At 46.7% G+C, this 21,998-nt stretch overlaps 1 protein-coding gene across 1 annotated transcript; it reads left to right on the top strand.

Moving 5' to 3' along the window:
- Positions 1-556: 556 nt before the first annotated feature.
- On the top strand, positions 557-21,465 carry ACP6 (acid phosphatase 6, lysophosphatidic). Its single transcript, XM_005898501.3, has 10 exons — positions 557-1,255; positions 8,599-8,730; positions 8,851-8,981; positions 9,773-9,852; positions 13,507-13,594; positions 14,975-15,107; positions 16,106-16,206; positions 19,091-19,186; positions 20,454-20,619; positions 21,268-21,465. Exons 1-10 carry the CDS (start codon positions 1,037-1,039, stop codon positions 21,409-21,411), a joined length of 1,290 nt encoding a protein of 429 aa, XP_005898563.1. The 5' UTR covers positions 557-1,036; the 3' UTR covers positions 21,412-21,465.
- The last annotated feature ends 533 nt before the right edge of the window (positions 21,466-21,998 follow it).

Below are 21,998 nucleotides of genomic sequence, written 5' to 3'. Positions count from 1 at the left end.
CCAGCAGCTGGTTTAGGCTAGCAAGGTGCTTACATCACTGGGACATCTACAGACAAGGCCTGGATTTTTCCACAAGAAATATTCTGGATACAAGTAATGCATCAATGGGCTTGAACTTCTATACGTTTGCAATGATCTAAACCTCTTTAAACATAGAAGTGGGATATCAAATGATTAAATATAAAGCCCCCACTCCCCGTGTAGCCAAGAGTAATCATTCAGTAAGTGGTGTCTTGGCTCTTAACTCAGTAACTTCAACTTCAAGGAAGTCCTCTGTGCTCCCTAGACTCCAAATAGATGATCTACATCACTCAATTCTATCTACCCCTTTCTTCATGTCTCCTACCCAATTAGCCTGGCAAGCTCGCCAATTCATTCCCACACATTGGCCGCCCTGCCCCGGAGACTTACAACCTGCTAGCCTACCAGGCTAGGCCCACTGTGGAGGGCGGGGTAATACCTCCAGCTAGGGCCCACGGCGCGCAGCCTTGTGGGAGTTGTAGTTCTCGAAACTTACAGTCCCCGGACAGGCGTCACCACGGGACTCGTTTTCCCGTGCTCCTTTGCATGGGTCCACTTGGGGCAAGTCCCTGGGTAGATGAGAAAGTGGCCGGCAGCTTGCTTATAAAAAAGTGGAGTTCAGCGGTCTTTGTTAATGGAGCCACTGCTACGGAGGAAGTCAGGGCGTGTTTCTGTCCCGCCAAGAGTGCTGGAGGCCGAACCTGAAATATAAGTTTAATGTTCCCTAGAGGACGAAAGATCAGGAGCTGAGCTCCCGGCTCCGGGTATCCCCGCCCAGTCTGCTGCAGGAGCGGCCAACACCGACCCGGGTTAAAACTCCCGGGAAGTCTTCGCTGCGCCCAATCTGGGTCCCCTTCAAAGCTGGGAGTCGTAGCCGTCGCAGCCTGGGCGGCTGGATGTGTGCACCCTCCGGTTCCTGGGAACTTAGGGGAGGCTGCTGAGCCCCGTCGCGCGCGGGGGACTTGTATTCGCTTTCCGCACGCTCACCCCGAAGGGCAGACGAGGGGTTTCCACCATGATCTCCCGGGTCTTCAAGCTGCGCATGTGGGCCCCCGTGGGCGTCCTGACCTCGCTAACCTACTGCCTCCACCAGCGGCGGGTGGCCCTGGCCGAGCCTGGGGGTGCGGACCAGCAGAATTCTGTCGACCGAAGCCTGTTGGAGTTGAAAATGGTGCAAGTCGTGTTTCGACACGGGGCGCGGAGCCCTCTCAAGCCGCTCCCTCAGGAGGACCAGGTGAGAGAGACCGGCACGGTTGGGGAGCGAGAACTGTGTGGCCAGCTAGGTGCGGGCCAGGGTCTTTGCCCCAACGCACACCACCTTTGGAATTTAACTCTCACTGAGCGGGAATTCGGACTGGGTCCTGACGAAGGGAAAACAGTGTGAACAAAGGTGCTTATCATGTACCCCCACCCCCCCCTCACCAGCCCCCTCGGACACCCGGATTGTGGGACAGCCCGGAAACTTCCCATGGCTGTGATGTAGCCCAGCTAGTAGTAAGTAGTGTGCTTCCCTAGGTGCGTATAAATTGCCTAGGGATCTTGTTAAAATGCGGATTCAGTAGATGTGGGAGCCTGAAACTCTGTATTTCTAGTGAATATTTGTGGGAACTTGAGTACAAGGGTGTAATGTAGTTCTGTGTGACCATTTTAATGGTTGTCAAAGAGTTGCAGGGACCTTTGTGACAGGAACCAACCTGATTAGGATCACAGTGGATAAGAGGTTAATAATGCCTTTGGGAAGGGACCTCCCCGGTGGCTCAATGGTGGCTCCTGCCAATGCAGGAGACAGGGATTCAATTCCCTGGGTGGGAAAGATCCGGGCAGAAGGAAATGGCAACCCACTCCAGTATTCTTGCCTGGAAAATCCCATTGACAGAGGAGCCTGGCAGGCTATAGTCCATGGGATTGTAAAAGAGTTGGAGTGACTTAGCGACTTTTGGGAACAGATTTTACCTCAACTTTCTCTCCAGGTTTGCTGGAGACCATTTGAGATCCTGAAGATTTTTTGGGCAACAAGTGCTGTATCTTGGGGCTCTCCTTTTTCATTCTGGCATCCTAAACTTACTGTAGAAGGGATCTGAGGCAGGAAAAAACAAAATTAATTGACCAGTCTTAAAATCCCCCTGGTTTTGCTCAGGATAATTACGATTAAAGAACAAATAGCTGGTTTTGAAGATGATTACCCTTTCTGGATTTGATTCTTGGGAAGACCCAGTAAAGATCTCTGGCCTTTCATAGCAGACAGGCCTGTGATTAAAGAATTGTCTTCCTAATGAAGATAAATAGGCAACCTGGAATTCCCAGGCATCCAGGTGGCAAACTTGCCTGTGGGATGCTTTTGCATTGTTGGTTCTCCAGGTTGATGTTGGAGCAGGTTCAGCAGGATGTCCAAATTGATATTAGGCATACTCATGACAGTTGCTTTTAAGAAGTCCTCAGGGTTCTACAACTCACGGTGTACAACTGAAAACCCAGTTTTTAAAGCTTGCCACACGTGAAATCAAACCTCAAAGCATTTCCCACATAATAAATCTTTGTAGGCACTTAAATTCTGTTATCAAGTTTCTAGTTAGCCTTTCTAGATGGCTATTCCACATTCTATCTGGAACCTGAACTTCACTCCTTTCCTTCTCTTTCTTTCCTTATTCGAATATTTGGATCTTTTCTCAGTCTCTTACTTTGCCTTTTTATATTAGGTCACTAAATTTTCCTTCTAGTTTTGTACATAGCCCATCTCTTATGTACTCCCCTTTCTTCTCCATTTATTCTTGGTACAGAATTGTTGTTCAGTCGCTCAGTTGTGTCCAGCTCTTTGCGACCCCATGGACTGCAGCATGCGAGGCTTCCCTGTCTGTCCTTCACTATCTCCTAGAGCTTGCTCAGACTCATGTCCATTGAGTCGGTAATGCCATCCAACGTTCTTATCCTCTGTCATCCCCTTCTCCTCTTGCTTTCAAACTTTCCCAACATCAGTGTCTTTTCTAATGAGTTGGCTCTTTGCATCAGGTGGCCAAAGTATTGGAGCTTCAGTATGAGTCCTTCCAGTGAATATTCAGGATTGATTTCCTTTAGGATTGACTGGTTTGATCTCCTTGCAGTCCAAGGTACTCTGCAGAGTCTTCTCCAACACCACAGTTGAAAAGCATCAGTTCTTTGGTACTCAACCTTCTTTATGGTCCAACTCTCACATTCATACATGACTATTGGGAAAACCCATAGCTTTGACTAGACGGACCTTTGTGGCAAAGTAATGTCTCTGCTTTTTAATATGCTATCTAGCTAGGTTGGTCAGAGAAGGCAATGGCAACCCACTCCAGTATTCTTGCCTGCAGAATCCCAGAGACAGGGGAGCCTGGTGAGCTGCTGTCTGTGGGGTCGCACAGAGTCGGACACGACTGAAGTGACTTAGCAGCAGCAGCAGCTAGGTTGGTCATAGCTTTTCTTACAAGGAGGAAGCGTCTTTTGATTTCATGGCTGCAGTCACCATCTGCAGTGATTTTGGAGCCCACGAATAAAAGTCTGAATGTGTAGGCCTGGACCTCTTTCAGACAGTATATGTGTTCCCTTAAGTAACCGGAAAAAGATTTAGATTCTTTTAGGGCTTTCTCCTGAGCCAGTGGGTGTGTGATGGGTATCTCTGCCTTTATGTTGGAAGGGGCAGAATACCGGCTTCATTCATCTTCTATTTTTGTAGCCACAATATATGGTGCATTTGAATCCTTGGTCTCATTTTGCAATTGGCACCCCACTCCAGTACTCTTGCCTGGAAGATCTCATGGACGGAGGAGCCTGGTGGGCTCCAGTCCATGGGGTTGCTAAGAGTCGGGCATGACCGAGCGACTTCACTTTCACTTTTCACTTTCATGCATTGGAGAAGGAAATGGCAACGCACTCCAGTGTTCTTGCCTGGAGAATCCCAGGGATGGGGAAGCCTGGTGGGCTGCCATCTATGGGGTTGCACAGAGTCAGGCACAACTGAAGTGACTTAGCAGCAGCAGCAGCAAGGCACATTACCACTCAGGCCTGTTCACATTTTCAGATTTTATGTAGATGCACTGAACGCCTTTAGTTATTTTGTATAAAGCATAAAAGCAAGGGGTATAACCAACCTTTGTTCAATTTAGGCTATGAGTGGGTGTCATCAGCCTCCTGTGACTTGTTTCTGGCTATCAGGATTTTTTTTCCAAGCTCTAGTTTGATAGAGGTCGTTAATGGGATTTTCTAGTCTTCCTGGTTCTGCTATTAATTAGAGTCAGGAAGGACTATTTAACAGCTGTTCTAAAACTAAAATTGCCTTTGGTAGATGTTTCCAGACTTCTGACTGGTTTATAGATAAACACATGACAAATCAATGCATTCATTATCTCACAAATCCTTAGAAAATATCATTGTTTAAAACTAGATGTTTTATTGAGCTTTTTTTTTAATGATTGAATGACTGATGAATTAACCTGTCTTCCTAAAAGTATTGTATCTGTGCTCTGGAAATAAAACTCTGAAACTTGATTGGTCATTTTTTCTGATTGTTAGATTAGATCCAAGTATGCTTTCCAAAGATAATTTTGACCCTACTTTTGGAATTTTGTCAGCTTCTCTCTGTTTCATGGCAAGATAGCCCCCAACCCAGGAAGACTCCAGTTTTTAGAAAATAAAGTCCAATGCGTTCAAACTCCACAGTTCATGAAGACATTGCTGCTAAGTCACTTCAGTCATGTCCGACTCTGTGTGACCCCATAGACGGCAGCCTACCAGGCTCCTCCGTCCCTGGGATTCTCCAGGCAAGAACGCTGGAGTGGGTTGCCATTTCCTTCTCCAATGCATGAAAGTGAAAAGTGAAAGTGAAGTCACTGAGTCATGTCTGACTCTTCGAGACCTATGGACTGCAGCCTACCAGACTCCTGTGTCCATGGGAGTTTCCAGGCAAGAGTACTGGAGTGGGTTGATATTGCCTTCTTCATATGAAGACATTAGAGTCCATGTTTATTCTATAGTGTAAATGAGCCGGGAAGAATAATGTCAGGTGGGCTGGGAAAGATGATGTCAGTATCATTGTAGATTAACACTTATTCAAAGCTCAGCTAAGATAAGTGGTTTTCAGGAAGCATTACATAAAGGATGTGCCAGTCAGTCCATTAATTCCTGTGCAGTGGTGGTTCTTAACCTTGGGACATTGGATTCAACTGGGGAACTTTAAAAAATACTGAAGCCCAGGTCTCTCTCCCAGAGATTCTGATTTAATTGACTCAGAGCATCTAGTCATGATAAAAGCTTCTCTGGTGAAGCTTTATAATTATCTAGACTGAGTAGCATTAAAAAAACTGAGGCCCCATCCCTGGGAGATTTGGATGTGATTAACCCATGTGGGGCTCAGGCATCAGTAACTTTAAAAAATTTTTCCAGCTGTAGTAGTGTGGAGTGTGCAAGCTTTCAAATCATTAGTTTATTCTGAAAACTATACCTGGAAGTTTTTGTTTACTTTTATGTAGATTTTTTTTTTTCCTTTTACCTGGAATGTAACATATTGATCCCTGTATAGTATTGTCTTCATGGAAATGTGCTTTGGTGAGATGCTATCATTCTGTGTCGAGGGAACAATAAGAAACAATCCCACAAAACTCATTGCTGTGACTACTGAAAAGATGTTCATTATATTACTCTATCCTCTTTATGAGGACCCTTGGGAGGAATTTGTCTGTTCACTTGAGAAATGGTGTGCTTCTCCTGAACAGTTGGCTTGCTTTTATCTTTAAGCTTGTCTAGCTGATCAGGTTTCTCCTTTTACGTAAAAGCCAGAAAGCTTAGTGCTGAATCTTTTGGCCCACCTACAGTAAGTATATAGATCTTCACAGCATGTATTAATATTTTTTGAGAAACTTTATCGCTTTATCCATTTTTGGTTACTTTTTTTGTCTTTCTTTTCGACTTTGAATTGGTTATCTTGGGAATTCCCTGTTGGTCCAGAGGTTAGGATTCCATGCTTTCACCACTAAGGGCACAGGTTCAATCCCTGGTCAGGGAACTAAGATCCCACAAGCTTCGTGGTGCAGCCAAAAAATAAATAAATAAATTGGTTACCTTGCTATATTTTAGGTATTGCTACCACCTACTTCAAGTTAGTTCTTGAAAATGGAGTATAAATAAATAAAATTATAAAGTTACTCTTTGCTACTGACTCTGGACGGAAAAACAGGAGCAAGAACGACAGTGTGTATGTGGGATGGACACTGTGTGTGGAACTGATGTATCATCCATTCTTGAGAGTCTGAAAATGGGTATTTTAGTCTTGATGTGACCTAGCCCTCAGGAGTCATCTCCTAGGAGAACCAGAGGTCCTCTCTTGGTGGGTACACCCAACCGGAGAAGACTTTTTAGTGTGGCTGAGCAGGCCTTATGGACCTGGCGTCAGGACCTGTGCTCAGACACTGGACTTACATGGGTGGATAATTCAGTCTCAGCTATAAAAAAGAAAAGAGTTTACAGTGTGATGAAGAAGAGAGACAAAACGGACTCCAGTTATGGGAATATGCTGGGAATGCTGGAAACGCAGAGGAGATATCCCAAACTTAAACTGTACAAAATTGAACTCAGTTTGTTAGCTGTTCTTCTGTCTTGGCCTCAGTTTTAGTCAAGAAGTACCTCCTCACCCCTTACCACCTCATGCACCTGGACTCCAAATCAAAGTAATTTTTTTCTTTATTCTTTCTTGTTCACCTACCAATATAGCCTCCAAAAAAAAAAAAAAAAAAAAAAGCTTTTATCTACTTACTTGCCAGGATTGACGCAATGTCTTGAATTCTGTTCTGTTGAATTCCCTTCTGTTCTGACTGCCTTAGATGAGCCCTTAGGCGCTCGCTGGCTCTAGTACAGACATCTTGAAATTGGCTTTTTCTGTGTTGAGTCTTTCCAATTCAGTTGTGATCTATCTGATAGCCTTCAAACCATTCTGTAGAGCCTGTGGGCTAAAGGGATGCTGAGTGACTGGGGCTCTGAGTTCCCACTCCTGCTTCAGCTAGAGAAACTCCAGACCTTTTTATGGCTGAGTAATATTCCATTGTATAAATGTACCACAACTTCTTTATCCATTCATCTGTTGATGGACATCGAGGTTGTTTACATGTCCTGGCTGTTGTAAATATTGCTGCTCTTTCCAATGGCTATTGTAAATATTGAGGTACATGTATCTTTTAGAATTGTGGTTTTCTCGGGGTATATGCCCACTAGTGGGATTGCTAGGTCACATGGTAGATTTATTCCTGGTTTTTTAAGGAATCTCCGTACTGTTTTCTATAATGGCTGTATCAGTTTACATTCCCCAGCAGTACAGGAGGGTTCTGTTTTCTCCACATCCTCCCCAGCATTTACTGTTTGTAGATTTTTTTTTTTATGATGGCCATTCTGACTGGTATGAAGTGATACTTCACTGTAGTTTTTATTTGCATTTCTCTAATAATGAGCAATGTTGAGCATCTTTTCATGTATTAGTAATAAGGTTTTATGAAGCTCCCCTGGTGGCTCAGTAGTTCCAATGCAGGAAAGATGGGTTCAATCCTTGGGTCAGAAAGATCCCCTGGAGAAGAAAATGACAACCCACTTCAGTATTCTTGCCTAGGAAATCCTATGGACAAAAGAGCCTGACAAGCTATAGTCCATGGGGTTGCAAAAGAGTCGCACATGACAGAGCGACTACAAACAACAACAATAAGGATTTATACTCTAATAATAAGATAAAAGAAGGACCAGTGGAAGTGACATTTTTTTTCTAGCCAGTGATCCACAGGGTTTGGGGTGGAAATGGGGGAGCAATGGGAAGAGTCAGGTTTGAGTTTTAGGGATTAGAATTGGGGTAGCCTTGAGAGTCATAATAAATTGGGAAGAGGAGCTGGCATATGGAATTAGAAGGAAAGACTTGTTTTTAAAATTGAGTCATCACATCCAACTCAATGAGTGTAAGAATTTTATGGGCTGTTGGAGCTAGGAGGCCTATAGCTACTTGTTATGTTTTGAAAACCAATACAGCTGGGGCAGGAGCCAGATTACGGGGAGTAAAGGAAGATGGTAAAAAGTGAAGGTTTCTTAGAGGGCAGCTACTTGTTTGAGAAATTGGATGAAAGGAAGAGATATATATAGTAGTTCAAGGGGCATTAAATAGAGTCTTTAACAAGGGGCCACAAAACCCTGCAGGTTGATTCCTTAAACATTCTTACAAGTATATGGTCACTGAGATTGGATTATATTCATTCATTTGTTCATTCATTCATTCACCAAGTATTAGGTGCCAGGCCCTCTGGCCACTTCTCCCCTTTACTTCAGTCTGGGCTTGGTGCCAGAATAGACCCTCAGCAGTGAGTACTAGTGTGGCAATCACAGGACTTGGGCCGAGGACACCTGGAATAATAAATTGCAGTCATTTCTTCCCTTAATTGGAGCTGGAGTGGAAGTTTCTTTCCTTCTTCCCATCCTTCTTGGGAAGGTTGCTTGTCTAGCATCAGTGTGATTCTAGCTATGTGCTGCCAGATGTTAACACTCTTAAGTTTCTAGAACCTTTTTAAGCAATGTGTTGTTTTTTTGTGCTCACAGCAGGTAGAGTGGAAGTCCCAGCTATTAGAGGTCCCACCCCAAACTCAGCTTGAATACACAGTCACCAATCTCGCTGGTGGCCCGAAACCACACTCTCCTTTCGACTCTCAGTATCATGAGACCACGCTGAAGGTGAGCGATGCTTTCCTGCTCCCTGAAGCGCCTTGCAGAGCTGTGATGGTCTGCCCTGGGCTGAGGTTCTTTAGCAGGCTGTGAGATTTCTCCATTCTTCTCTCCCCTCCCACGCCTCAGGGGGGCATGTTTGCTGGACAGCTGACCAAGGTGGGCATGGAGCAGATGTTTGCCCTCGGGGAGAGGCTGAGGAAGAACTATGTGGAAGACATCCCCTTTCTTTCGCCAACCTTCAACCCACTGGAGGTCTTGTGAGTCACTTGAGAAAGGAATATAGCACCCAGTGTCAGGTCTTGAGTGTGAGAAAACCTGTCCTAACCCTCTGTGTGGTTCCCACTCTCATCCGAGGTAGTCTAGGTGGGACATGTGAGGGTGATCTGGCTGCAGCCTGTCGCCCCATTGATTGCCAGGGTTGATTTGGCTCATCTGGCTGGCTAGGCTGGTGTCCCCTTCCTCTCTCACTGCTCTGCGTGTATCCCTCCTGATGCTGCGTGCTTGGTCAAAGAGGACGACCTTCCCTGAGAGAGGAGAATCATTCTTCCATCAAGGGTATACAAGAAGCTGCGTTCCCTTGCTAGAACCTCCTAGGCCGTCTGGGGACAGTTACCCTAATATGATAGGATTCAGAGAACAAGTGGTCCCTGGAGGTCATGTTCACTGGCCCTCAGGTCCCTTGGGCAGCCATCCCACAGAGAGAGAAAGGGTATTTCCCAGCCCTGTAGCTCCCTTTTGGGGCTTCCCTGGTGGCTCAGATGGTAAAGAATCTGCCTGCCGTGCAGGAGACCCAGGTTCCATCCCTGGGTTGGGAAGATCCCCTGGAAAAGGGAATGGATACCCAGTCCAGTATTCTGGCCTGGAGAATTCTATGGACAGAGGAGCCTGGCAAGCTATAGTCCATTGGGTCGCAAAGAATCAGGCACGACTGAGTGACTAACGCTGTAGTAGTAGTTTAGAAAGCCTGTGAGTGCTCTGTGGAATAAGGTAGTGTGCACATGTAAATCTTCCTTCTATGAGTTTCTCTATGTTTTTGTTTTGTTTCCAGCATCCGTTCCACTAACATCTATCGGAACCTGGAGTCTACCCGCTGTTTGCTGGCTGGACTTTTCCAGCGTCAAAAAGAAGGTTCGAGTTCAGGGTCTACAAGTCAGCCCCTGTCCCTGAGGTGCCTTTTCATCTTGCTTCCAAAGCCCTGCTCTCTCTTTCTTGATGTCTGTCCCACCTGGGTCTCTCTCCTCCTGCTCCTGGGGCCTCTGGTGTACCAGCTGTGTGGCGGGCCCCTCCCTGTCTGGCCTGCTGCTGCACCTGCCAGCCTGACCTCACCCCTACACCAACATGTCAGCTGCTCCGATGCACCCCTGGCTCCTGGCTTTTTCTCTCAAGTGTCTACACAAGCTGCATAAGGTAGCTGCAGCCAGAGTTTTTCAAACAATACTTGGGGCTTTTTGTTTAGTTGAGACACTGCTGGAAAGGAAAGAGAGTAAGAGGAACTCTTCACTGGGACCCGGGTCTGCTGCCACGGCCCTGGTCTTGGTGATAATCCACAGCATAACCCAGGTGGTGGTAACAGTGTCCCATATGGCCTCTCCCAGTTAAGGAGGTCTGTCGAGTTTGGGTTTTGACATATTCAGCCAGTGAATGATCACATTAGTGGGTTCTGCAACTTTCCACCCTCGAGGACTACGTTTATTATTTTCCCTGTATTTGAGGGCTTTTGACTATCCGGTGAAGCTGCATTTTGTCATTTGTAATAGATTCAAATTTACACTTAATTACTGGTCTGAGTTTCAGATCATCATGACCTTGCCAATATTAAAATACTCAAATGATGCCATAAGGCAAAGTTCTTGTTACTTTATTTAGCTTCTTTAGCAGTATCTCAAATCGAGGTAAAATTTCCATCAGGCTTTTAAAAAATGTGTAAGGTACAGAACCTCCAGACCAAAGGAGACTGGCCTTGCCCCTAGCTGGTTTGGGTATGGCTGCTAATTCTGGCTGACATTGGCTGAACACAAACAGCCTGAGTAACAGAGCACACAGGGTGGCCTGCTCCTTACCTTTTGGGAGCCCCTGAGCTTAGGAATAGTCTATGGTGCATGGCCTTCTGAAAACTGTTCACTTGCCCAGCTTCTAAAAGGCAAATGTCCTGTCCCCAGAACCACCTAAAGTAAAAGTAATGTAGAAAGGGTGTTTTTTGGTAGCAGCCTGGTCTACAGGCGGGCCTCAGACTCAGGCTGCCCCAGATTTCTTGCAAGGAAGGAAGTGGCATCATCACCAGCTGCTGGTGTGGCCGCCTGGTAGCCGCTCCCTGCGCTGGACTCAGACAGCCTCACACTCCAGCTTGACTTGTGTCCTGACTACTTCCTTGCCTTAGCCAGTATCATGGGATTTGGATAGACCAAAGAACCCCGCAAGGTGCTAACATTGGTGGGAGTGGTTCAACTTTGGGATATTGTTTCAAGAGTAAAATCCTAGCGAAGTCCAAGAAGGTTTTGAGGAAGCTCCAGAGAATCAGGCTGGTGGGGAAGGGCTGGAGGGTGTTGTTCTGTATCATTTGGTCATTCATTCCTTCAACACATATCTGAGTGCCAGCTGAAGTATACCTTATTTATCATAAACTGAAGCTCTGTTATCCAGACAGTCATGGCAGGTGCCAGGTAGGAATTACCATGTGTTAATCAGAGGCTTAAATCATAGTTACTATTATTCTCATATTTAAAGGACTTGCTATACATCAAACATGGTTCTAAGAGCTTTGCTGATACTGACTTAATTCTTGTGATGACCCTGTGAAGTAGGTAGCATCTCTGTTTTACAGATAAGAGAACTAAGGCAGAGGATAATGGACTGTCTGAGGTACACAAAGCTAGTATATGGAGGAGCTGGGATTCAAATTCTGGCAGTCTGGTTTCCCAGTCCATACTTTTCACTCTTGTGCCATCTTGCTTCTCAGAAGACTTGGGTATCTGGAGAGGGCCTCTGATCATGAGGTCTGTTTTACAATGTGTCCTGCAGAACTCCAGGATTCTTCAGAGGGGTCGGGAACTACAGAAAAGGAGTGGGATGGGGCATGCAAGTACGCTGTGCTTCAGACCCCTACCTTGAAGCCCTCAACCCCTTTTCTTTTATTACCTTATTTCATAGTGGGAGAAAAAAGCTCCCACTGCTTTAGAAACAGTTGGAAATTGCTGATACTAGTCTCACCCCTTCAATTTACATGTGAGCCCCAAAGAAGAGAAGTGACTTCCCAAAGTCATCCTGCTGGCTGGTTGTAGATTCAGGGCTAAACTCATGACACAGTCTGATTTCCTTCTGTCCAGACCAGCCAAGTATGTGACTTCTGGTATTCTGCTCAAGTCACAGTAGGCTGCTCTTTAATCCTGAGGTTTTGACTATCAGCAATTTGTTTGGGAATGGTAGGTCTTGGGGTTTGGATTCACCTGAAGGCTTCCCAGGTGGCACTAAAGAATGTGCCTGCCAATGCAGGAGACGCAAGAGATGTAGATTTGATACCTCGGTTGGGAAGATCACCTGGAGTAGGAAATGGCATCATGCTCAGTATTCATGCCTGGAAAATTCCATGGGCCGAGGGCTTGGTGGGCTATAGTCCATGGGGCCTCAAAGAGTTGGATACAACCGAGTAACTGACCACATAATATAGTAATCATTCCACAGATTGACCTCAGTGAATTCCATAAAGCTCCTCTGCCATCAGAGAAGAAAAGGCTTGAGCTGTGTAGAACAGGACGCTGGTGCAGAGCAAAGCATGGAAAGGTGTTAAAGCACCTCCCTTGGGCATTGACAGGAGACAAGGGTACCTGTCAACTCTGAGCAGGAGCAAGCTGCTGCGAGGTGTGTAAGAAACACTGTTTGTAGTCTAATCTTTGGTTCCTGCTAGTGCATCTAGAAGCCTGGCTTTTCTTTTGGGCAAGGCCATGGGGTCTCAGAGGATTTGTGACCCTGTGGGCACCTTTCTCAGATTGTTTCATAAGTCACCATACTGGTGTATGCATGCATGCTAAGTTGCTTCAGTCGTGTCCGACTCTTTGTGACTGTATGAACTGTAGCCCGCCAGGGTCCTCTGTCCATGAGATTTTCCAGGCAAGATTACTGGAGTGGGTTGCCATGCCCTCCTCCAGGGGATCTTCCCAACCCAGAGATTGAACCCGCATCTTACTTCTCCTGCATTGGCAGGAAGGTTCTTTACCACAAGTGCCACCTGGAAAGCCCATATTGGCCTATAGGATTGGACTTTGCAAAGCAAGAAAATCACCTTGTTCTGCTAAAGTAAGGGATGGCCCATTTGTTAGAATCTCTGAGTGCTGGTAGTATCTTGAGGCAGGCATTTTTTTTGGAATGCATCATAGATGTGCCTGGAGTAGGAAATAGCTACCCACTCCAGTATTGTTGCCTAGAAGATCCCATGGACAGAGAAGCCTGGCAGGCTACAGTACGTAGGGTTGCAAAGGGTCATGACTGAGCATGGATGTGCCAGTCTGATCAGGTCTGTGCCTTCTCCAGGATATAGGTAGCCCAGCAGGAGAGGTTGTGCTCGACAGAACTGGGCTGCTGTGTGCTTTCTCAGACCCCAGGGGAGCTCCTGTTGGCAAAGCCAGGGCATATTGAAGGCATTCACTGTCCTTAAGGAGTAACCTGGATGATGGCCGGCCTCTGGGGGCAGCTCCATCTGTGTATACAAAGAGAAGAAGAAGGGGATGGAGCTGCTGGGAAGAACAAACTGAAGCCTCTTCCCGCCTGTGCTTCCCACCTTCCTTCCAGGACCCATCGTCATCCACACTGACGAAGCAAGCTCAGAAGTCTTGTACCCCAACTACCAATACTGCTGGAACCTGCGGAAAAGAACCAGGTAACTGCCTCTGATTCTTGTTCCTCAGGGTGGGGGTACAGGCAGCATTGTACCACCTTTGCCAGCAGACTGGCTGTGCCAGTGGATAATGGGTGGGAGAGATGGCATTACTTGGGTCTGACATCAGCTATCTAGGACGGGAGGCAGCTGTTGCTCACAGGACAGGCTCATGGTGAAGGTACAGGACATCAGGGAGACCCACACGCTGGGCTGAGAGATGGTGTATACAGCCACGCGTGGGGCTTCACCATTTACCAAGCGTTGTCCTTTGTCTTCAGTCCTGGGCTCTCAGATGGGGTAACTGAAGAAACTTATGGAAAAGATGAGTAAGCCAGTCATTAACTGCAAATCTAGATGGGCACGCCAAAGAAGACACAGATTCCCCTTCTCTTACCAACGTGCTGCTGTGTAGGATAGATTGGTTTGGAGCTGATGGCACTATTTCAGGTTTCAGGTATTTTGGGATTGCACTTACAATATGTAGAGTGTGTTCCCCAGAAGAAGTAGATGTGTTTTCAAGCAGACCTGGCCATGCTTGCATTGTTTTGGGTATAATAGAAGGGAATGCTAGAATGGGATTTGGAAAATCCATTATTCTAGCCCTGGTATGTACTAAGTCAGTTGGCCTAGTAGAGTTTCAGCTCAGTTCAGTCACTCAGTCGTGTCCGACTCTTTGCGACCCCATGCACCGCAGCATGCCAGGCCTCCCTGTCCATCACCAATTCCCGGAGTTCACCCAAACCCATGTCCATTGAGTTGGTGATACCAACCATCTCATCCTCTGTCACCCCCTTCTCCTGCCCTCAATCTTTCCCAGCATTGGAGTCTTTTCAAATGAGTCAGCTCTTTGCATCAGGTGTCCAAAGTATTGGAGTTTCAGCTTCAACATCAGTCCTACCAATGAACACCTAGAACTGATCTCCTTTAGGATGGACTGGTTGGCTCTCCTTGCAGTCCAAGGGACTCTCAAGAGTCTTCTCCAACACCACAGTTCAAAAGCATCAGTTCTTTGGCGCTCAGTTTTCTTTATAGTCCAACTCTTACATCCATACATGACCACTGGAAAAACCATAACCTTGACTAGACGGACCTTTGTTGACAAAGTAATGTATCTGCTTTTCAATATGCTGTCTAGGTTGGTCATAACTTTCCTTCCAAGGAGTAAGCGTCTTTTAATTTCATGGTTGCAATCACCATCTGCAGTGATTTTGGATTTTGTAGAGTTTACCTATCTTTAAAATGACAATTATACTAGCTAACCCCAATGAGTTGTTGAAAGGTAAATAAGATCCTAAATGATGAATGAGATATACTTTGTAAACTTAATAACCATACAGTATAAAGAAATATAAGGAATAACTTTTTAATTTTTTTCTGCAGAGGCCGGAGGCAGGCTGCTTCTTTGCAGCCAGGAATCTCAGAGGATTTGAAGAAAGTGAAGGAAGGGATGGGCATTGCCAGTAGTGATGAAGTGGACTTCCTCGTCCTGCTGGACAACATGGCTGCTGAGCAGGTGGGCTGGCTGTCCTCGGGCTCTGGGAGGGTGGGGGGAGCCTGGGCAAGGCTTGGTGGGCTGGCTCCTGAGTTAGAAGCGGGTGGAGGCCTCCTGGCTTGGAGGCAGCTGTGAAAGAACTTGCTGGCAGAATGGACCTGGGAACTGGGGGGTAGGGTGGACTCCTCACCAGATTAGGAGTGTAGACATTTTAACTCTTGACCAGAGTTCCTTGAAGCATATTCACTAGAATACCCATGATGCAAGTGTGTATAATGTGGGCAGGCAGGGCTGGGGTGGGTGGTGAGTAGGGAGGGATTGTGGTCTAAAAGTTTGGAATGCCTCTTTATTGTATCACTTTTTGGAGAGTCTATATGCATGTCAGCCTATTAGAGAACCCGAGAGCACTGTGGTAAAGAAAACTGGTTAATCTTTAATTCTGTTTTTCTCAAGCTTGTTTAGCCCTAGAATCTTTTTTTTTCCTAATAAATACTGAAGGCCACACAATGGGAAATGCTGCTCCAGATTCAGAAGTCAGACACCCAAAGACTGTGCAGCCTGGATCCTCCTTCCTTCTCTTGTGAAGATGACAGTGTGCCTTGAAGGCAGAAATGTACCTTATGCTTATGTGTAAAATACGTTTAAGGTTATAAAAAAAAAAGAGTTGATAAAGTATTTATATGGCATACTTTTTAGAAATCATTTTGGGGATGATTAAGGCCGAGTAAAAATTTATGAATTCCTTGCCTTGTATTTTATTTATTGATTTATTTAGCTTAAAAGAACACAAATTTTTTTTTACTTTGGAGTAGATGAGCATCAGAAAGAGAGGAAAAAACTATTTTTCTCTGGGCCTTCAGATCTGGAGGAATAGCTTCCGACAGGCCTTGGGGACATAGAGCTTTGAGCCAGTCTTTTTCTGAGAGAAGACAATCCCCTTGGACTCCATGGAAGCGGGTCCGCCGCCAGGCTCATTGGATGAGTATTTCTTTCTAAAACTGTACCCGTGGCCCTTTCAGGTGCACAGCCTCCCGAGCTGCCCCACGCTGAAGAGGTTTGCATGGATGATTGAGCAGAGAGCTGTGGACACAGCCTTGTACATCCTGCAGTGGGAAGACAGGTGAGGGGGGCCTCTTCAGCTGCCGGCATACAGTCACGCTTGGTCAGGCCTCCCAGAGTGTGGGGAAGGGGACTCGTCAGGCCGGCTCACACCTGTCAGCTGGCATCTCTGTGTGCAGAGGCTGAAATCACCCCCTTCTGCTGGCCTTCTCAATAGACTCGGCCCTGGGTCCTTCCATTTCTGGAGCGGGGACTGGTGACGTAATGTTTTCATTCACTGTTACACAAAACTGGGAGCTGCCACTCAACCAAGTTTCTCTCTCTCTTTTTAAAGTATTTATTTTATTTTTATATATTTATTTGGCCACACCAGGTCTTAGTGGCAGCATGTGGGATCTAGTTCCCTGACCAGGGATCAAACCTGGGCCCCCTGCATAAGGGAGCATGGACTCTTAGCCACTGGACCAGCAGGGAAGTCCCTTGATTGAGTTTCTCTTAATCACCGACTTTTTCCTTTGCTTTAAGGAAAGGTACCCAGGGGATGCTGAAGGAAGAATAATTATTGCTCATTTTATACATCACGTTACAGTTTACAAATCATTTTCCTGTTCTTGCCATAAGGTTGGTGTCATTATCCCTGACAAGTCCAAGTCCTGGCTTTAAAGATGGAGAAACTGGGCCTGAGAGATGTGGGCCACCTTGCCTAGGCTCAGCTAGAAAGAGGTGGAGGCAGGACTTGAACCCAGATCTTCTGACCACCAATCCTGTGTTTTCTCTGTTTTACTGGTATTTAGGGCTCTCTTTTAGAAGGCCTATTTCCTGACTATCAGAATGAAGGATATCTCTCTTCCCAAATATAAAAAAACACCTTTTAATGGTTGGTTCAGAGCATTCAGCTTGTACTCCGAATAGGTGACTTGGTAAGAGAGGGGAGTATAGAGGGGAAGTCCTGAGGAAGAGAAGTGGGAGGAAAAAGCCGCTAACATTTCAAGAATTTGCTTAATCTTGCATAAGAGTAGGAGCCTCTGCCTGCTTTTCTCCCAATCAGTGCATCCATTTTGCACTTGCCTCAGGCTTCTGGAAGGTTCCAGCCATACCCTCTCAGCTCGCTGCCACTCCTGTGACCGACCACCTTCCCTCATCTTTTCCTGAAGTGGCCCCACTGTTCCTAAATCGTCGCTCGCTGCCTTCCCCTCCACCAGCACATACTTCCATATATTTTTTTGGCCGTGCTGCGTGTCCACTGCTGTGTGCTCAGGCTTTCTCTAGTTGCAGCAGGGGCTGCTCTCTAGTTGTGGTGCACGGGCTGCTCACTGCGGTGGCTTTTCTTGTTGCAGAGCACGGGCTCTAGGTGCACGGGCTTCAGTAATTGCCACCAGGGCTCAGTAGTTGTGACAAACAGGCTTAGCTGCTCTGCGGCATGTGGAATCTTCCTGGACTAGGTATTCAGCTCATGTCCCCTGCCTTGGCAGGTGGATTCTTGTCCACTGTACCACCAGGGAAGTCCATACACACATATCTAATAAATATATTAGGCTTTGCAGGCCGTGCATTATCTGTTGTGTCTGTTCATCTCAGCCCGTGTAGCATGAAAGCAGCCATAGATGATACACAAACAAATGGGCACAACTGTGTTCCAGTGGAACTATTTACAAAAACGAGCGGCTGAGTTGGAATTGGCCCACAGCTATTGTTTGCTTTCTCCTGCATTTTAAACAAGATCTGAGTCCAATCCACTTTCTTTTCCATTAGCCCTGGTTTCTTAAAACTGATGTTTCTTCAGGAACAAATGGTTCTAGTTTCACAATGCCATCCAACTTGCCTTGGCCTGCACGAATTCTTTGGAAAGTATATGCTGCTTATAGTATTGGTTGTCTGCTGCTGCTGCTGCTGCTAAGTCACTTCAATCATGTCAGACTCAGTGTGACCCCATGGATGGCAGCCCACTAGGCTCCTCTGTCCCTGGGATTCTCCAGGCAAGAACACTGGAGTGGGCTGCCATTACCTTCTCCAATGCGTGAAAGTGAAAATTGAAAGTGAAGTTGCTCAGTTGTGCCCGACTCCCAGCGACCTCATGGACTGCAGCCCACAAGGCTTCTCCATCCATGGGATTTTCCAGGCAAGAGTACTGGAGTGGGGTGCCATTGCCTTCTCTGATTGGTTGCCCACTCCTCAGCTATTGTTTCAACTTTGCTTGATTTGTAAAAGTGGCCAGTCACCATGAATAAGGATTGGTCTAAGCCAGTCATGGCAACTTTTTTTGTTAGTGATTGGGTTCTGAGAATTCTGGGAAAGATTTTTCTTCTCTTGGATAAAAAGAGAGAGTCACCCAAACTAAGCCTTTCTGCTGCTTACTAGCCCCCATGGTCCTGCTTTGTTTGTTGCTTCTCAAATATGCTTTGAGTTGAGGTAACCACCTGTGATCATGAGGGGACCATCCTGAGAATGAAAGTGGTGGAGCCACAGTGCCACCCCAAGAGCACTAGTGCTGAGCTTGTTAAATCGAATAAATTAAGAAAAGTCCTTGTGGTCTCAATGCCAAAGAAGGGGAGCTGGCACACAGGAAGTGTAGTGTAGGCGATTTCCCTTCAGATGGCTCTTCTAAGGGCCTTCTGGAGTTCCTGGAATTCAGTACACCCTGTCCTTCCCAGTTTGGGCCTAGTTCTTTATTGCTTATCCTGGTTGCCATCCCCTCACCCCTCCCATCTCAGCCATGTTCATACCAGGTCTGTGCACTGCTGCTGTTTACAGTCTCGGCGCGCAGAGAGCCCTCGGACTTAAGGCGGTGCTGTTTCCGCCCTTACTGCCTGTCTCTGTCCTCCTTGCATCCCTTGTCTTTTCTCAGCTCTCTGACTGGGCTCATGAGGTTCCGGGGGCAGAAGCAGCCTGCATCCCTTGTGTGCCCAGTGCCCACTGGGTACTTCAGTACTGTTTACTCACCACAGGGAGGGCCTTCAGATGGCAGTTGGCCCATTCCTGCACATCCTGGAGAGCAACCTGCTGAAAGTCGTGGACCCTGCCACTCCTCCCAGCAAGACCAGGTACTTGGCTGAGCAGCTTGGCTTGGCGTGACTGAGGAGGGTGGTGGCGGTGGGGCTCTGGCTACAGGGAGGGAACCCAGGCTCTGGGAGGGTGAGAACCAGGCCGTCGGTAACTGAAAGTAGATGTTCGAGACCATGTGTCCCAGAGACATTCACGACATTTCTACCTTTCTTCCTGACATGTCTGTCCTACCATGTTTTGAAATTTTCATTTTAGTAGAAAAGAACCCTAAATAAATTTTTCCATTTTTTAAAACGAATTGAACATGCATCCAATGGAGTAAGTAATTAGGACATCACAACTCCGGGAGGATGGACAGGGAGGCCTGGTGTGCTGCAGTCCATGGGTCGCAAAGAGTCGAACACGACTGAGCAACAGAACTGAACTGAACTGATTTGGTATTAAAATAGCCCCAAACAATGATAGTTGCTTAATAGATTGTTTAAACACCTTCACTGAGTATATTGGAATATAGGGATTCTACTGGTCATTTAAAAATGTTGGAAGTGGCTTGTGAACCTCCATAGCCACTTTTGGGGTGCCTGGAACTCCAGGTTAGGGACCATGGATTTGGAATGTGTGTCCAAGGCCCTTGGTAAACGAAGTGTGGTCTGCAGATAAACAACTTCACCATCACCTGAGATTGTTTGATTCTCCACCGCAGCCTGACCCACTGAATCAGAGTCTGCCTTTTAACAAGACTCCCAGGTGGTTTCTAAGTCCCCTGATATTGGAGAAAACACTTTGCGACCCCATGGACTGTATCCCACCAGGTTCCTCTGTCCATGGAATTCTCCAGGCAAGAATACTGGAGTGAGTAGCCATTCCCTTCTCCAGAGGAAACTTCCCAACCCAGGGATCTAACCTGGGTCTCCTGCATTGCAGGCAGATTTTTCACTGTTTGAGTCACCAGGGAAGCCCATCTACGCCAAAGGAGTTTTGGGGGTTTTTCCCTCACATTTATTTATTTGGTTGTGCCGGTCTTCATTGCAGCATGCAGGGTCCAATAGTTGTGGCACATAAGCTTAGTTGCTCCACAGCATGTGAGATCTTAGTTCCTGGACCAGGGATCGAACCCATGTCCCCTGCACTGCAAGGTAGATTCTTAACCACTGGACTACCAGGAAAGTCCCTCAAAGGAGATTTATACCAGGCTCAACTGATTTCTAGATGTCACCTGGTTTCCTCACTTAAAGGAGGCAGGCGATGTCCTGGCCTCCAGAGTCCTGCGGTGAAGAACTATGGAGAACTGTTCTCTGCTTGCAGGAAGCTGTACCTCTATGCAGCTCACGATGTGACTCTCATGCCTCTCTTAATGACCCTGGGAATTTTTGACCACAAATGGCCCCCATTTGCTGTGGACCTAACCATGGAACTCTACCAGCACCGGGAGTCTAAGGAGTGGTTTGTGCAGCTCTATTACCGAGGGAAGGTAAGACCCCTGGGGTATGGTTGGGAGGCGGCTGGGCCACCCGGCCCACCTGGTTTAGCACCAAGTCACCTGCTTGGGCCCAGGGAGTCTCCACTGGTACACGAGCTCTCTGGATCCTCTCATGGCTGTGGCCCAGGGATAAGGCAGAACTGGGTCCGTAGTGGCAGGCTGGGGCTGGAACCATGTCCCAGTTCTGCCACAGAACCCTTCTAACAACAGGACCACCCTTCTCTTCTCCTGAGCGTCTCTCCCAGGATGTAACTCCTGACTGTGAGGCCTGTTTTGAAAATTAATGATGAGGTCTTTGGGAGGTGATGTGTAGTATCAGCACCTCTGGTTCCTTGGCCACTTCAGCAGGTTGCTGTCCAGGGCAGAGGCTGAACACTCCCTAAGGTTAGACCTTCAGCCTTCCCAGGGGTATAACATCAATGTGTCTTCCAGTCAGTTCAACCAGCAGTTATTGAGTGACTTTCATGAGCAGGGCATAGTGCTTTTAATCTGGAAGCTGACTGATTAATGGGGGTTTCTTGGCTGTTACATGTGTACGTACACATCTGATTGGGTCAAAGCCTTTCAGAACTCTGGACACAGCTGAAAACAGCCAGACAGGGTCCCCAGTGCCCCTGCTGAGTTACGTCTCTTCCACAGGAGCAAGTGCCAAAAGGTTGCCCTGACGGGCTCTGTCCACTGGACAAGTTCTTGAACACCATATCAGTTTATACCTTAAGCCCAGAAAAATACCACATGCTCTGCTCTGAAGCACAGATGATGGGACTTGGAAATGGAGAGTGATTGATTTGTACAAGTAAGATGTCTGGATTTTTAAAATAAAACGCCTTTACACAATGCCTCCTGCTGTTTGGTTTGGGGAAGGCAGGAACAAGGGTTAATGGACTTTAACATAAGGTAAGGGTATTTCTTTCCTATAGGTGTATTAAGGTCTCTTCTTGAAAGGAAAAGGGTATAATGTTGAGACCAAAAGGATATACCCTATTTTGTGGCTTGATTTCCATGGCAGCTGCCTGTGACATGAGGCTTCCCTAGTGGCTCAGATGATAAAGAATCTGCCTGCAATGTGGAAGACCCGGGTTCCATCCCTGGGTTGGGAAGATCCCCTGGAGAAGGGCACGGCTACCCACTCCAGTATTCTTGCCTGGTGAATTCCATGGGCAGAGGAGCCTAGTGGACTATAGTCCATGGAGTTGCAAAAGTCGAACATGACTGAGCAACTAACACTTTCCTTTCTTGCCTGTGACATAAGCTATAGAATCGCGTGTAGTTGTGGACCTCAATTCTTTTCCTATCTTCATTTCACACACATATATTGAACACCTACTAAGTAGTGGTCGTTATAAGGGTGAAAGGTTTCTTCCCTCAAG

The sequence above is a fragment of the Bos mutus genome, chromosome 3 (assembly GCF_027580195.1).
Source record: "Bos mutus isolate GX-2022 chromosome 3, NWIPB_WYAK_1.1, whole genome shotgun sequence".
Classification (NCBI taxonomy): Eukaryota; Metazoa; Chordata; class Mammalia; order Artiodactyla; family Bovidae; genus Bos; species Bos mutus.
This window is presented reverse-complemented; position numbering and strand designations above follow the sequence as displayed.

Bases quoted from the DNA above. Each gene is read 5' to 3' on its own strand.
- ACP6 (XM_005898501.3), top strand. From the start codon at position 1,037: ATGATCTCCCGGGTCTTCAAGCTGCGCATGTGGGCCCCCGTGGGCGTC. The intron at 1,256-8,598 runs GTGAGAGAGACC...TTGTGCTCACAG, and splicing joins CGCTCCCTCAGGAGGACCAG to CAGGTAGAGTGGAAGTCCCA. The intron at 16,207-19,090 runs GTGAGGGGGGCC...TACTCACCACAG, and splicing joins ATCCTGCAGTGGGAAGACAG to GGAGGGCCTTCAGATGGCAG.